This window comes from Sminthopsis crassicaudata, chromosome 1, assembly GCF_048593235.1.
Source record: "Sminthopsis crassicaudata isolate SCR6 chromosome 1, ASM4859323v1, whole genome shotgun sequence".
NCBI lineage: Eukaryota > Metazoa > Chordata > Mammalia > Dasyuromorphia > Dasyuridae > Sminthopsis > Sminthopsis crassicaudata.
In genome coordinates, this window is record NC_133617.1 from 274,619,776 (window position 1) to 274,636,423 (window position 16,648).

The following is a 16,648-nucleotide window of genomic DNA, read 5'->3' on the forward strand; positions in this document are numbered from 1 at the left end:
AATATATGGATATAGGATTGCTAGTATGAGGAATGGAATATTGGAGATTTTTAGAAAAAAGAAGTCTTTGAATTGGAAAGAAATAGGATATTTTAAATGAAGGATACTGGAAAAACTCATCAGATAAGATATTTTTTTCTGAACTTGTATAGAATTTTCATTGCTAGTGAAGACTTACTTGAAAAGTGTTCCATTCAGTTCTCTATCTTCCTTGATTTTCTGAGATTCTCATGTGAGAGAACAATGTTGTCCACAATGCTCCCAACTCTCCTACTCTTAAACTTTACTAATTGCTTTCTAGAGGAGTGGTGCTGACCTCCCCTTTCCTTGCTTAGAAACTAAAATATATTCGAACTATTATTGTCTTTCCCCTCCCAAATCTGAAACCTAGTCTCAGCCAAAACTTTGGAGAAACAAAAAGTATTTATGCTTTTAAAAAGTTTTTAAAGCTTTTATTTAGAAGATAATTTTAATCTGTGCACAGTTACAGGGTTTTTTTGAGAATACTTTTCTCTTGAGTCATAAGTATATTATTTTTAAGTGAATAATGTTATTGTGTTTAAAACTTTGTAGTTTCTACAAACCTACAACCTTTGCATTTTAAAGCACTGAAAAATTTCCATTCTTATATAATAATAATTTCTTTTGAGCTTGTGCATGATAAAAGAAAATTAAAGTGATTTAATAGGTTTAATAGGCTTTTTTTTTTTTTTTTGATTTGGTAAATCGGATATTCTTGGCATTTTTTGTTTGCAGTTAAATTGATTTTCCCTTTATTTTTACAGGTTTATAAAGTATTAGTTTCAGTTGGAAGGAATGAATGGTTTGTCTTCAGGAGATATGCTGAATTTGATAAGCTTTATAACACAGTGAGTAAGATTCTGTCTATAAAATTCAATTAAAACAAAAATCATCTTAGGAAATTCCAATAGCAAAAAAGTATTTATTTGAGTTTAATTTATATTATAATGCTTATTCTTTTGAACAAAAACAGATATTTCATTTAAAAATTGCCCCTTGATAATAAAAAAAAAACATGAATTATGCTAACTTAGTCACAAGATCATTTGAAATATCTTTCAGAAGCTTAAAATATCCAAGGCTACAAGGAGATACCATTCCCCTGGTAATTGTTACTATAATATTACTTGGTTAATCCAATATTTTGTTTAGTTTATAAAGTCTAAAATGAGCCCAAACATCCTTTGTGAACTTAGGTTTTTTTTTTTTTTTCTGTGAGACCACTTCAGTTTGCATTTAAATATGTCTCATTTTTTTAAATATAAAGGACTTGACATACGTGAAATAAACAACTATCAGAAGTTCTTTGAAAGTTCCCTCTATCATCCACCTGCCCCCTATAACTGAGGGTTTTTGTTATTTAAAATCTGCAAATCTGTTTTCATATTCATTTAATATTAATCATAACCTAGGGATTAATAGGTACAAATATCTTCTAAAATGGGGGGGCAGTATATAAACTATACTAATAAGTAAAGGAATAGTCCAAATATGTTGCAACTATTTTTTATTTTAAATTGAGAACTATTTTAAATTAGCACTATGATTTTTGTCACAACTAAGTGTTTTTGCTATTGAAATCTATTTCACTTAAGGGTTAAGACAATAGTCATCATGTCTCTAGTCTTAAATTTTATTTATGTATAATTAAAATGCTGTGTGGCATTGTTGAAAGACCATTGGATTTGCCCTCAAAAGGTATCTAGGCTTTAAAGCTTCATTGCATTTATTAGCTGTGTGACCACTAAAAAGTGAAAACCTCTCTGCTCCTCCATAAAATAGTAAGAATGGTAATACCTTTAGTACCTATCTCCCAGAGTGGTTATAAGGAACAAATAAGATAATGTTTGTAAAGAATTTTGTAAATTTCAAAAGTGCAACATCAATGCCAGCTAGAATTTTCTTTTTTCTGACACCTTCAGATGGAAAGACTTAAAATATTGGCTGATAAAAGGCTGCTGTCTACAGATGAGCCAATTTAGATGTAGGCAGACCTAAAATCAGAAAGCTGGCTATGGGGTGATTTGATTCCTTTTCCTAAATATAAGCCCTGAAATTGACAAATATAAAATACTCTTTAGGTCTTATGTATTCCCTGTAAGATTATTGAGGGCCTGGGACTTTCTTTTCCCTCATTTTGAATTTGCAGGTCTTAGTACAGTGCTCTATAAATAGTAGGTATTTACTAAAAGTTGATTGATTGATTGTTCTATGATGGCAGTGGAATAGCTAAAAAGAAAATATACCAAGAATCACAGTTTTGGAGCTATAAACATTTATTTAATGGATGGTACTCTTAGTGTGCAGGTTTTTGTCCAGTGAGTAATAAATTGATATCCTGATGTAGACTTAAGCCATAATTCATATGAAAATATTGATATAAATGAAATTGAAAAAGATTTTGGAGGTAAATGGAAAGATGTCCTTGGAGAGGTGAATAATTTGTTGGAGCTAGTCTTGTGTTCCTTAAAAACACAATTTTATGGATTGCTTGCTCATCTAAATACGCTAAACAAAATGACTACTTTGAATATGTTATAGTTTATGTGTTTTAATATGTTACAAAGAGTGGAGAAATAGAGAAATTACATGAAGAACTTAATAAGATCCTCCAGACTAAGACAACAAATTACTTGATACCTAGTTACCCAAGCACAGAATGAGTGGGTACTGGGAAATATCAACAAACTGTACTGGACAGTACAGTTCATTACCAAGAAAATAAAGGATCCAGAAGGTTGTAGTACTGCTTGGGTGACTCATACTTATATATCATAAATTCCTCAAGTAGAGTTAGAAGGTACTGATAAATATAGACAGGTGGGGAGAGAGGATAGAAAAGAAGGAAAGGAAGGAGAGGGGAGAAACTGAGTACTGCATACCTTAAAAGACAGGAAGAAACTGGTTACAGACCGAATTATCATTTCAGAATTAGATGAGTATGTGAAGTCATATCATTGATTATTTCAAGAAATAATCATGATAAATCCTAAATTAGAATAAAAGGTGAATATGGTAAGTCCAGTTATAGCAACTCCATTTCCACTTCTTTAAAATTGTTTATTATAGAAATTTAGAAATGGACAATTCTTCTGATGTAATGCCCACTGGTTGTGATTGTCCCCCCTCAAGATCTATCTTGGGCCCTCTTTTTTTTTCTTTCTATCTCATCTCACTTGGTGATCTTATCTGTTCCTATATGTTCATTTATGAATATCTAAATGATTAGATATGGGTATGGATATCTGTGCAATCTCCAGGTATAGTCTCTATCTTGTGTTCCTCTCCCACATCATCAACTTCCTATTGGATAGTTCATAATGGGAAATTCCGTAGACATTTCAAACTCTTCATACTCCAAACAGAACTTCTTATCTCTCTTTTCAAACTCACCTCTCTTAGTAACTTCCCTATTAATGTCAAGGGTACCACTCTCAGTTCACTTAGATTTATCACCTTTTTTCCTCACTTCCACTGAACCCACATTTAATCTATTCTTAATTCTTATTACTTTGGCTCTCATATCTCAGGTAGTCTCCAATAATAGAGCCCCACTACCTGAAAAAATATAGGCCTTTTCCACTTTTTGCCTAGATTAGTGTAATAGTTTCCTAATTAGTCTCCTTGCCTTGGGTTTTGCTACATTCTATTCTGTCTTCTACATAGTTTCCTAAAGTATAGTCTGACCATATCACATCCTTCTGAGCTCCCTCAGAAAATTAGTGCTTTTCTGTTATTTTATTGTGATATTTGTCTGATATTATGTGAAATTATATGATATTTAAAGCTCTTTACAACCTTGTTCCTTACTGCTTTTCTAATTTTCTTCTTTATGTACATTGAACCAGCCATTCTAGCCTAGTTGCTGATTTTGCATATAAAGCTCCTGTGGAGTAGTGACCTGCCATCTCCACCAATTGTTACTTTTAGGGCAGGCAAGGCAACCTAGCTGCAGCAGACAGGTTTTTTGAGAAAGAGACAGGAAATAATATGTGCCAAAGCAATAAAATCACTACTAGCATTTGACTTAAATGGAGACATTTCAGTGCCCGAGGCCCAGGAGCTTCAAGTGCCTATCGCACCACCAGCCCTGCTTCCAGCTTACCCTTGCATATATCATCCAATATATTTGTATAGGTGTAACTTGGGAATTATTCTCTAGATGTTGCAACCTCTGCCTTCTTAGCATTCCATAGATTGGGTCCATAATTACTAAAGCTTTGGAATATAAAAAAGTTTGCATCATGAAAGTCCTTTGTATACATTCAAATGATTGAGGTGCTAGTAAATCTTGGAAGTTGGGTCATGATTATCCTACTGCTCAGTATTTTGCATGTATGCCTATCTTCCTCTATTAAATGCTTTCGAAGGAGTTGACTGATTTTGATTAAATTTAATGTATTTTAAAGAGGAATAACGTAGTTTAAGCTGTTTTCTTGAAACAAAATGGAAAATTGAAGCAATAGATATGCTTTTATAATTTTTAGTTCATTTGAGTTAAATTTGAAGGATAGATGTATATATTTGCTAGAGATAATGTAATTTCAGGGTATTCTTAGAACCTCTAAAGATTTTTTAAAAATTTTTGTCTTTATATTGAAAATGAGATAAATTAGGAAATGACAAATTTCTCTAGGTTTTTTTCAGGTGGGAAAAATATTAAGAAAAACCTATAACAATTAGAATTTTATGTTTATTTTGTATATTTATATATACATAATATCAGTGTACATATATAGATACACATACATGTTGGACCTCTGATTTTTTTGATGTAATGAATTCTTGGTGTGGGAACATTCTACCAGTGCAGATTTCATATATGGTATCAAGTTTGAAAACTACTACCATTAAGATCTTTGATAGTGGCTTTTTGATCTCTTTGTGTGACAGTTCTTGGCTAGGGTGACTGACCATAGTGAAGTAGATAGTTTATTTGGCTTCTCTTTTTCATTTTAAAAGAAAATATTGTTAAAAATTTTATTTTCTGTATTTTATTTATGAGAGCCAAGTTCATTTCTATTTTCATCATTCCTTTTCCACCTCTTTTTTTCTGCTTCATTTGTATATCTTTTTGTTTCTCCTTTACATTTTTCTCTGCACCTACTTCTTTTTCTACTTTTCCTTCTCTTCTTTTATCTTTTGGATTTTTTCAGTATTTAAGATCAAAGACAACCTTCTCAAGATATCTTGGTATTTACTGGCTAGATTTCTTTCTTAAGTACCATGCCTTAAACCAAAACCAATCTGATTCTGATTGGCTGCCAGTGGGTCCTAGGCTAAGCCCCATTTGATCATTGTTTAGGTCCTGATTTTCTCATATTAAATGTAAATAGCAGCCATTTCTGTTTTAGCTAGAAACCCTGAGGGTCTTCCCCTCCCAGATTCATTCATTCATTCATTCATTTATTTATTTAATTAATTTTTGACTAGGTAAAAGAAGAGATTCTTTGCCTCAGTTTCTATCTAGCCTTAATCACTGAATAGGTGTGGCCTCAGTCAAATTGAGACCTGTTGAACACCTTCAACCAAGAAAGGCTCCCATTTCATCAGGGGAATCTCTAACCCTCTTTATTTCTATCTGGCCACTGGACCCAGATGGCATTGGAGGGGTAAGTGAGGCAGGTGATCTTGTACAGCCTCCCTCACTTAATTCAGTTTACTTGTATGTTATAGCATCATCTCTTTGATGTCATGGTACTCTGGGAGAATGAAGGACAAACAACAATAACAACATAGAGGGAAAAATGAGAAATGATATCAGCATAGTAGTGATTAATGGAAAAAAAAAACAAGTCAAACTTGACCAAGATTCCCATAAATCAGAAATTAATGTTCACTTCAGACATGAAACAAAAATAAAAGTAAAAAATGCTACATTCACATTTCAGTTGCTAGTTGAATTATAGTTAATCTCCTTTGGATTGTAGAAACTCATATCTTTACTTTATAACAGCTCATATTTATCTAGAGCTTTATAATTTGCCAGTTGACTTTCATCATGCCTTATCTTTGCACTAATTCTGAAGATAGCTAGTACAAGTTATAGTTATCCCCATTTTATAGATAACCAAAATTTGTGTTTCTTTTCAAGATCAGGTTCTCTATGCATTGGTAAGGTAAAAAATATGTAATCTTGCACACTAATTTATATTAACAAGCTAATTTGTGAAAACTAAATAAGGAGGCAACCAAAATAAAAGAATTCATGCTCAATCAGTAAACATTTATTACATACCTACTACGTGCCAGGCTACCATATTCTAAGCACCAGAAAGTCATCAGTGGAAAGCTACTGTAATTTATATAAAGAAAACATAGGTAACATGTTTTCTTGATGGATAGAATTTATTGTTATTAACTATTAAAGTTTATAGACAGTCTAAGAACTATGTGAATTTTAACAAGTCCTGTTGTCTTATCCCCCATTCAGTCACAACAAAAGGTTGTGAAGGCATCAGATAAGACTTGAGCACAATTTTGGGTTTGTTTTGTGGTTGGGTTGGGCAAAGAATTCCTCACCAAGTAGCAAGGCTTCTGGGAACTGCCCTTGTCATTTTAGATAGTTTGATCAACTTCAGAAAGCTGCCCTCATCTGTTGTTAGGGCTCCACTAAAAGCTTTTCAATTCAAGTAGAATCTGTCTCAGTTTACATTCTGCTGGTTTAGTACTCAAGAATGAGTCACCTCCTTGCTAGGATCGGACTTTAGTATTAATGCATTTTATTACTGTGTGCTGACTGATCATATCTATAAGAAAAGATACCTTAGGGTAAAGATTTTTAAAAATCAGATTTAATTTCTGTGAATTTTTTGATTTGTAAAATTGTTAGTGCATGTAATTTTATTTTTAAAATTTTAGCTAAAGAAACAATTTCCAACTATGACAATGAAGATTCCTGCCAAAAGAATATTTGGTGATAATTTTGATCCAGGTAAGAAATGATTTAATGGAAAATATTTTGCCAAAAACTAGCTCAGCTATTAACTAACAATCATATATTCAAGGAAAGTTTAACTTAATCATACAGCAAAATTTTAATAGCTTAATCACATGACTAGTGAAAAACAATAGCAGGATTTAGCTATCTTTCTGAGAGCTAGAACCATACTATATACTTTTATGATCATAGCTTTACCTTTTTTAGGTAGACATTGGGAACCATTAAGTCAGTATTTATTGAGATGCTTATTTTACTTACTTTTATTATTTTTAAAATACATGTGTGCATATAGATACATGCCTGCATGTATTCATATACATACATACCTGCATTTACACATACATACATTTACACATACATACATTCCTGTAAATCATCACGTTGGGCTGTTTGGAGATGAACATCCTGAATATTAACCTAAATCTTATATGCATATTTATCTCATAGTGTTTATGGTGCTGGGGAAGATATATAGTACAGTAATTAACATTAATTGCATACAATTTTGGGAGCTAAGAGTAGTCAGAAGCATCTAGAAGAGAGACAGTAGTTTGAAAGGAGAAGAGAGTAGGTGTTTTTCTCCCAGGCAAATTTGGTGATTTGTAGTTTTATGGAGCTAGGTCTGAACTTAGTTGAAGTTCAGGATGAAGCTGAGTTAGGTTGGGAAATTTAGCTCGTTGAATTATTTTAAATACTAACTTTACTTGTACTCTTTAAATGTAATGTTAAGTTCATCCTAGTTACAGACTAAGTGTCTAAAATCTGAAGCCTTTCAGGGTGATACTGAAAACTAAGAGGTAACTTTAAGGACTTGGGCAGCTAGGTAGTACAGTGAATAGAGCTCCAGCCTTGAAGTCAGGAGTTAAAATTTGGCCTCAGACATTTACTAGTTATGTGATTCTGAACAAGTCATTTAACTCTGCTCAACTCCTTAATAAGAAGGAGATAAGGAAAAGAAAATGGCAAACCAGCGTCTTTGCCAGGAAAACCTCAGATAGAGTCATAGACATGACTGAAACAACAATAAATGTTAAGGATCTAAGTGGAGATGGAAACATCCAACTACTTGGTCAGATGATTATAATTTTTAAATTAATTAATTAAATTAATTTTTACAAAAATTGTATGCATAGCATAGGTAATTTTCCATCATTGACAATTGCAAAACCTTTTCTTTCAAGTTTTCCCCTCCTCCCCCCCACCCCTTCCCCCAGAGGGCAGGTTGATCAATACATATTAAATATGTTAAAGTATAAGTTAAATACAAGATATGTATACATGTCCAAATAGTTATTTTGCTGTACAAAAAGAATCGGACTTTGAAACAGTGTACAATTAGCATGTGAAGGAAATAAAAAATGTAGGCAGACAAAAATAGAAGGATTGGGAATTCTATGTAGTGGTTCACAGTCAACTCCCAGAGTTCTTTCCCTGGGTGTAGTTGGTTCAGTTCATTATTGCTCTATTAGAACTGATTTAGTTCCAGATGAATAGAATTAAAGACAGGAGTGAGTTAGGTCTGGTTTTAATCTGTGCCTTCTTGGAGTCAAGGCTCCAAGGTACGGTCCCCTTAAAGTATAGAACTTTTCCTTACTGCTGGAAATTAAAAAAAAAAAAAAAATGAACCATGGTCCCTGTTCTTTGGAAACCCAACATCTTCTAGAAAGGTAAGATATAAAGAAAAGATACATTTTTGTATTTTTGTTGTTGTTGTTCAGACTTGGGAATTTATTAGTGTAGGAAATTATTTCTACTGGCAACTTTTCTTTAATTTACAGCTTTGGAGAGTTGCTTGTATATGTGTGTGTGCTTCTGTATACAAACACATGCACATTTCCAAACAGATAATAATGCAAGATAATACATGATTAAATATGTCAGAAAGAGTAACACAAATAAACACCATAGGAACTTAGAGAAAGGAGAGATTGGAGTGGGCACTAGGATTGAAAGAAGGCCTATTAGAGGAAGTTGGGTTTGAGCTAAATTTTGTACAATCAGTAGGATTGAGATGAAAAAAGGAGGGAAGGAAAAGTTTTGAAGAGTGAGTGATAACTTGAACAAAGGTCTGGACTTGGGAATGAACACTCTGTTAAGGGGGACAGAAAGGGAATTTGGTCAGAAGGTAAGGTTTATATGAAAAGCAGGACAGGAAAAAATAAATTTCAGTAGACTGGGTGATGCTGCATCATGAAAAGCCTTGAATATTTGTTTGAGGATTTTGGATTTTGTTCTATAAGCATTGGAATGTTTAAGCAGGGAAGTGTCATGACAAAATTGGGATTTGAGAAAGATTAGTGTGGAGGTGGTGTGGAGGTTGAATTGGAGCAGAAATTTGATAAGAACAAAAATGAAACAATTGTTTATTAAAAGCCTTGGGCTGTTCCAGTGGGAATTAAAAAGGAGCAATTTGAAAGATTTCAGAGAAGAATCCTCAGAAGTAGAGGTGATAGAAAAGAATAAAGATAATTTTGAGGTTTCAAGTCTGTCTGTTAACAGAAAATAGGAAAATTGCTGTGAGTAGAGAAAGATTGATGAATATAATTTTGGAATACCAGGTTTGAAGTTAAGACATCCAAAGTAAATGCCCTGTAAGAAGTTTGAAATGCAGAAATTCCGAGATCTGAGATAAAGATTTGATAGCCCATAGCACAAAGGTGATCAAGCTATGCCACAAAGTCAGTGCACCAGAAAAATTTAGAGATCTCTGGAACGATGCTCTTCCATTCATACATTAATTATAACACATATTGTCTGTGTAAAACATTGCATTGGATGCTGGAGTAGATATAAAACAATGCCTATCTTCATCGGTCTTAAAGTCTAGTAAGGATAATAAATGTATATAGACAATAAAAATTAGAATATTGTAAGGATAGAAGGAATATAAGTGCTTATGGGATCAAATAAAGGAAAGATGCTTGTTGGACATTTTTAATTGGATGTCCCATTGATATCTGAGTTTCAATATATTAAAACAGAACTTATTATTTTTTTCCTAACATCTACTTTTCTCCTAAATTTTCCTTTTGTTGACAGTGGGGCTAGTATTCTTCCATTCACTCTGATTTGAAACTGGTGTTCTCTTCAACTCTTCTCTTATTTCTATCTCCATGATATCTCTTTTTTGCATTTCTTCTTTTCACTCAAGATCCTCTCTAGTTCAGGCTCTCATTACTGCTTGCCTGGACTATTGCTGTAGCCTTCTAATTGATCTCTTTGCCTCAAGGCTCATTCTAATCCATTACAGGGCTGTTAAAGTGATTTTCTTAAAGCTCAAATTTAAATATAAAGTGTTCTAAAGTCATCATGCAGTTGTAAGTTATTAAAGCTTACGTGTAATTGTATTTTTATTGTATATACCTATATGTTTCCTTTCAAGAAGATCTTATTTGGGGGATATATTTGAGAATATCAGCCTATATTCAGATAAATATCATAAATTGGCCATTTTGTATAGTAAAGATTCCTCTCTTTCTAAGACCTAGTCATTTAACCATTAAATTTAGTATTATTAACTACTACTAGAAAGTAGCATATACGTCAAAACAGGATCATGTTTTTCTTTTGTAGCATTACATTTCCTTCAGCATACTTACTAATTTGATATGAAAGAGTGAACCATAGCAAGTATGGCATCTTTCATTTTTCAATATCAGTAAAATAAATTCCCAATTGTTGGTCAGTCAACTAAAAAGTATTAATACCTACTATGTGCCATGAACTAGAGATATATATTCAAAAAAATGAAGCAATCCCTACTTTATGTTTTAATAGGGAGGATGACAAGTACTTATAAAATACAGATAACATAAAGTTGATAAATATAAATATAAACAAAGAAATTAAATACAAGGTATTTTGGGAGGGAGGAAGAATCAGGGAAGGCTTCGGGTAGAAGATGGTGCTTGAGCTGTGTCTTGAAAAGAGAAATTCTCAAGCAGAAATAAGGAAGAATTATATTCCAGGTATGTGAGATGATCAGTACAAAATTCCTGACAGTGTGTGAGATAGATGGGTTGGAGTGAGGAGATTCTTATAGTTGAGATAACAATTAGGATTTTGGTGCAATAGTCTATGCATGAAGTGATGAAGGCATAAACTAAAAGAGTAACTGTAAGTGAAGAGTAGACTTGGCTTTGATAGCTGTTGTGAAAGTTGAAAGATCAATTTTTGACAACTTATTAGACATGTGAAGTGAGGGAAAGACAAGAGGTCAGGATAGCATCAAAGTATACATAAGTCAAAGAGAATGGGAAAAAGTGGTGGTGTTTTCTCTAGAACTAGTTAAGTCTACAAAAAGGAAGGTTTGGGAATAAAGATGATGTTCATCTTAAGGTGATGTTCACTTAGAACTTTTAAGATGTTCCCCCAAGATATAACTTGAAATGTTTAATAGACAGTTGATGATACAGGACAGAAGGTCAAGGGTACAGTAAGTAGAGGGGTGGGGCTGGACCTTTGTGTCTGAGTCATGTATATAGGCAGGATAATAAAATCCTCAGGAGTTAGGTGACCACTAGGGAAACTGTAGGCAAAAAGTTAAGAGGCTTTGGGTAACAACAGCAGTTTGGGACTATGATATGGATACTAAGCCAGGAAGGGAACAGATTAGTAGCACATAAACCAAAAGAATGATGTTACAAAAATTCAGAGAGGGATGAGTGTCTAAGAAGATGGATTATTCGACAATGTCAGATGCCACAAAGCTGAGAAAAAAATCCCTCATTGAACAAAGGTCTGGACTTGGGAATGAACACTCATTGTAAATACTCATTGTGATTTCTGGGTAAGGTGACCAACAAAATGGAAAACTAGATAGTATTTCCAGTCTTCTGGAGTTTTAAAAATTTTTAAATAAAAAAAAAAATTAAATATGAATATGCACAAGGACTAAAGTAATTGCAGCTGTCTTCTCAGGAAAACACAAAAAATTCTAATAAAATAATATTCTAATGAATTAACAGCAAAAGAAGGTAATCCAGCCAAGTATGTAGAGTCCAGAAGATCTGAGTTCTGCTGGGGCCACAAACACTAACTGTGTGACTTTGAGCAAACCATTTGACTTCTTTTTGCCTCATTTTCCTCAACTTGTAAAGGAATTAACAAAGGAAAAACAAAGTCCTGGTGGATTCACAGTAAAATTTAGTCTAGCTTTTAATGATTAATTAGTTCCAGTACTACACAAATTATTCTTAAAACAAAACTCCTTTTATGAGATTCATTTAGTCCTTATACCTAAACCAAGGAAAGATAAAGTACTAAAGAACTGGGATGGAATAACATCACAAGTCAAGAAATATACTAGCTTATCATAAATATGAATAGATGTTGAACATTTATTTGGAGAAACAAGATCTGTAATGTCAAGGAAAAAAATCAAAAAAGTTGAGAGGAGGGACAATAGCATTACCAGATCTCAAAATATATTATAAAGCAGCAGTTGTCAGAATAATTAGTATTGGTTAAAAATAGATAAGTAGATCAATGGAAAAGTCTTACAGATTTAACAAAATAGAAATGGTGGACCTCAATAATCTAATGTTGCTCCCATTTAGGAAAAACTCCCAATTTGATTTTTAAAAATATGCTGAGACATTTGGGAAGCAATCTGGCCAGAATTATCTTTAACAATGTACACATTTCACAAAAAGTTCAGAATAGATATATGACCTGTTAAATGATCACATTTTTTAAAAATTGGAAGAGATAAAGAATCAGATATTTTGCAGTTATGGATAGGAAACATTTTCTTAAACAAAGTATAGAGGCAATTACAGAAGATAAAATAGATGATTTGGGTTACTTGAAATTGAAAGGCTTTTTCACAAATGAAATTAATTCATCTAGGTGAAGAAGGAAAGGGATTTAATGAGAAAAATCTTTGTATCAAATAAGGGTTTGTCAAATATCCAAGATGTATAGATATTACAGATACATGAACCAAAAATCTTAACTCAGTAGATAAATCATCAAAGAATTGCAAAGTTTTAACAGCCATATACAGTGCTCTGTATTACTAATAATAAGAGAAATGCAAATCAAAATAATCATGCTGTTTTATCTCATACCTACTGTTACAGAGATAACAAAAGAAGTGAAGTTATTATTGGAATGGTGGCTCATTGTTGGAGTTATCAGTCAGCATAACCATTTTGAAAAACAATTTGGAATGATATAGATAAGGTTACTATGAAATGATAAGAGATTCCACTGCTAGACATTTCCCAATGAGTATGTTCTCACATATTCCAAAATATTTATTGTAGTCCTTTTTGTAGTAGCAAATACCTGAGGCTGGGGTGTAAAGAGGTGTCCATTACTTGGGGAATGGCTAAGCATACTGTGATGTGTGTATTATTGTGCTTCAAGAATTTATGGATATGATAAATACAGAGAAACATGGAAGGACTTAATATGAATCCATGCAGAATGAAGTAAGCATGGATAATTCAGAAAAATGTAGATGTAAAGACCTCCAACAAAACAATAAAAAATAAATGTTGGGGGCAGCTAGGTGGCGCAGTGGATAGAGCACCAGCCTTGAATTCAGGAGGACCCGAGTTCAAATCTGGTCCCAGACACTTAACACTTCCTAGCTGTGTGACCCTGGGCAAGTCACTTAACCCCAGCCTAAAATAAATAAATAAACAAATAAATAAGTAAATAAATGTTGCAAAATTATAAAGAACAACCTAGCACTAGTGAAGAGACATGAAGAGACAACCCCTTTCTCCTCTGCAGACATAAGAAGCCCATGGATATAGAATGTTATATAAGTTTTCCAACTATAGCAATGCATGCTCTTACATTCATCAGTAGAGGTTTGCTCATTTTGTTTTTGTTTTTGTTTTTGTTTTTCCTTTTTTTTCCTTTTAAGAATACTATTGCCTGTCTGAGAAAGATTAGGGGAAGCATTACGAGAAGAAATTCTGATGTAGAAAGCAAATGATACCAATAAAATAATATGGAAAAGAAAATGAAGGCTGTGGAATCACAAAGAAACCAAAGAACCATGGCCCCCAAAGAAGAGAGAGAAGAAAATACTTTCACCTACTCTTTTAGCAGAATTGGAAGATCCACAAGTGTGGAACACTATATATTTTTGGAGTTTTTTTATATATTGATGAGGGTATTGGTTTTTTTTTTTTTAATCTTAAAAAAATTCTTTGTTATATAGAATTACTTTCAGAAGGGGGAAGGAGAGAAGAGGAAAATTTAAGCAATCTAAAAACAAAGGATATCAGTAAAACTTTTTTTAATGAGATCACTGATAACCTTGGAGAGAGCAATTTCAAATGAGTGATAAAATTAAAAGCCAGATTAAAAAGAATTGAGGAGTAAAAAGAAGTATAATCATTTTTTCAGAGATTTAGCTGAGAGAGAAAAAGAGACAAGATATAGGATTACACCTTCAAAGAAAGGTAGAATCTAGCAAAGGTTTGTAATGGATGAGGTATACTTGGACTGTGAGAACTGTGAGGAAGGAATCCATTAATAGTGAGAGGTTAAAGATTCTAGAGATTGTAGAAAGGATAAGGGTATTTGAATATTCATTCTGCTCTAAAAGTAGGAGGGAATGAGATCAAGTGCACCGGTACAGTCGAAAGAAAAAAGACCATCTCTTCATTAGAGAATGGGGGAAATTGAGAGTGGAAAGTGAAATCAAAGAATTTTGCAATGAAGAGAATGAAAAAAGAGGGGTATCATGTTGAGTAACCTTACATTTTTTTCAGCAAAGGAAAAGACAAATCCTCAGCCAGGGAGGAATTTGGGACAGTCTGAGGAAATAAACAGTTTGGAATTTCCTGTTCTGTGGGCCCATTGATTTTATATTGTGCTCAGTAATATGACCATGAGATTTTCTCCAACTTCATGTGATGGAGTGGAAGAAGGTAGGAATAATATTTAAGACTGAGTTTTGTCAAGTGAAGAGCCAGAGATAGGGAAAAGGAACAAGGGATTCAAGAGCAGAGATCAATATAGGGTTGAAACTGTGATTGGGTTGACTTGGTGATAAAAAGAGAAAAGTAAAAAGGATATTGGTTTAAGAACATATTAATGTTGAAAATTTGTAGTTCAGGTGGAGTGAAGAATAGACAGAGGTGGAGTGATAGGTTATTGTCAGAGAGTGTAAAGTTTCTAAATGGAGGAATAGAATATTTATAGGTAATGGTGAGATATGGTGTGTGACCATCTTTTTGTGTGGTTGGGGTGAAGTAGTAAATCATAAGCTTTAAGGAGTTGGAGAAAATGTAAGTTTAGGGAGCTTTTGGGAGCATCTACATCACTATAAAGTCCATAAACATAAGAGTAGGAGTTGGAGAAGAATGGAAGATGCTCTCATGAGAAAAAGGAAGATTAACCTAGAGGTTATATATCTACCATAATTTTGATCAAGTATACTTCAAGTATACAATAATACTATTCAAGATTACTTAATAAAAGAGGTAAAGAGAGAATCTGGAAATAATAGTGAAGAACAAGGAATATTTTATTTTCCTTTCCAGGAGCAGTGTGGAAGAGGGTATATGAGAGAAGGTGGTTAGTGCTGGAGAGAGGGACCAAGCATGAAGAGATCTCTTAAGGGGTGCCAGGCCTCACTGAGGGTAATAGATGAAAAGAGCATGCGGGAAAGAGATCCCAGATGAAAGGGATTTTGTTCAAAATGAAACGAGCATTCCAGAAGACCTAGAACAATGGTTGAGACTGGGACTTGGGTAAAATAAAGTGAGGAGAATGAACATAAAAAAAAACAAAAAAAACAAAAAAAAAAAAAAAACATGTTGAAGGGGATGAGGAGAGTTTTCTTCTAACTAGTCAATGTTTAATTATTACAAGAGTAGGGAGGAAAAAAAGAAGAAAGCTAGGGAGAATAGAGTTTGGAAATTGACAAAGGCAGCTCAGACTTCGTGAAGATATTGCAGAAGAGCCTGGTCTGTTTGCTCTTTCCTCTGGGGGACCTCTTCCTTGGAAGAGAGTAGGCTAGTGGAGGGGATAGGGAAGGAACTATGATTATTTGGTGGAGGGCACTCACTGGTCTGTAGTTAGATGAGGGTCTGCAGCCTGCTTGGAGCTTCCCAGACACAGGTGCCCTTCCTCTCTTCCAAAAGGTGATGAGTAGAGGGAATGGATCATGGGGGAGAGGTGCCAGTAAAGGGCACTCTGGGGATTAAGCCTGATCCTGTCAGCTGCAGGTGCATGAGATATAAATTTCCTCCAGAGCATCAGATTAGGACACCTGGAATAAGGTTCAAATTCATAAATAAAACTCCCCAAATCCTTTTATACTTTGTAGAAGTTCTGTTTCTCTATCTTTGTGAATATGACGATACTAGGGAACTTTGATTTCTTCATTATGACTACCTCCTTCCTCAAATAGAGTGTAACTATTCACAACAATAAATTGTCTCAGAATTTCTGAGGCTGAAAAATTCATCCTTCAGATTATATTTATTGGAAGATTAGAAAATTCATAGAAGAATCTATCAGTGAGCTCCCATTATAAGTTTGACCAAGTTGATGTGACTCAGGATGACTCTTGGCACAAATGTTAACCTGGTATCCTCATGAAATGTTGGAGAATGATTTTAGTGGAATTTATATGACTAATAATGACTGGTGTTTACGTGGTGGTAAAAGGTTTACAAGATTGTGATATCTGTTCTTATTTGATTCATATAA

The 16,648-nt window shown here is 33.5% G+C and overlaps 1 protein-coding gene across 1 annotated transcript in view; it reads left to right on the forward strand.

The window, feature by feature from the left end:
* SGK3 (serum/glucocorticoid regulated kinase family member 3) overlaps positions 1–16,648 on the forward strand; it is a 102,210-nt gene that overhangs the window by 26,508 nt on the left and 59,054 nt on the right. The window contains 2 exon segments of the mRNA XM_074278811.1: positions 786–869; positions 6,883–6,955. Of these exon segments, the coding sequence (XP_074134912.1) occupies positions 786–869; positions 6,883–6,955 (157 nt within the window).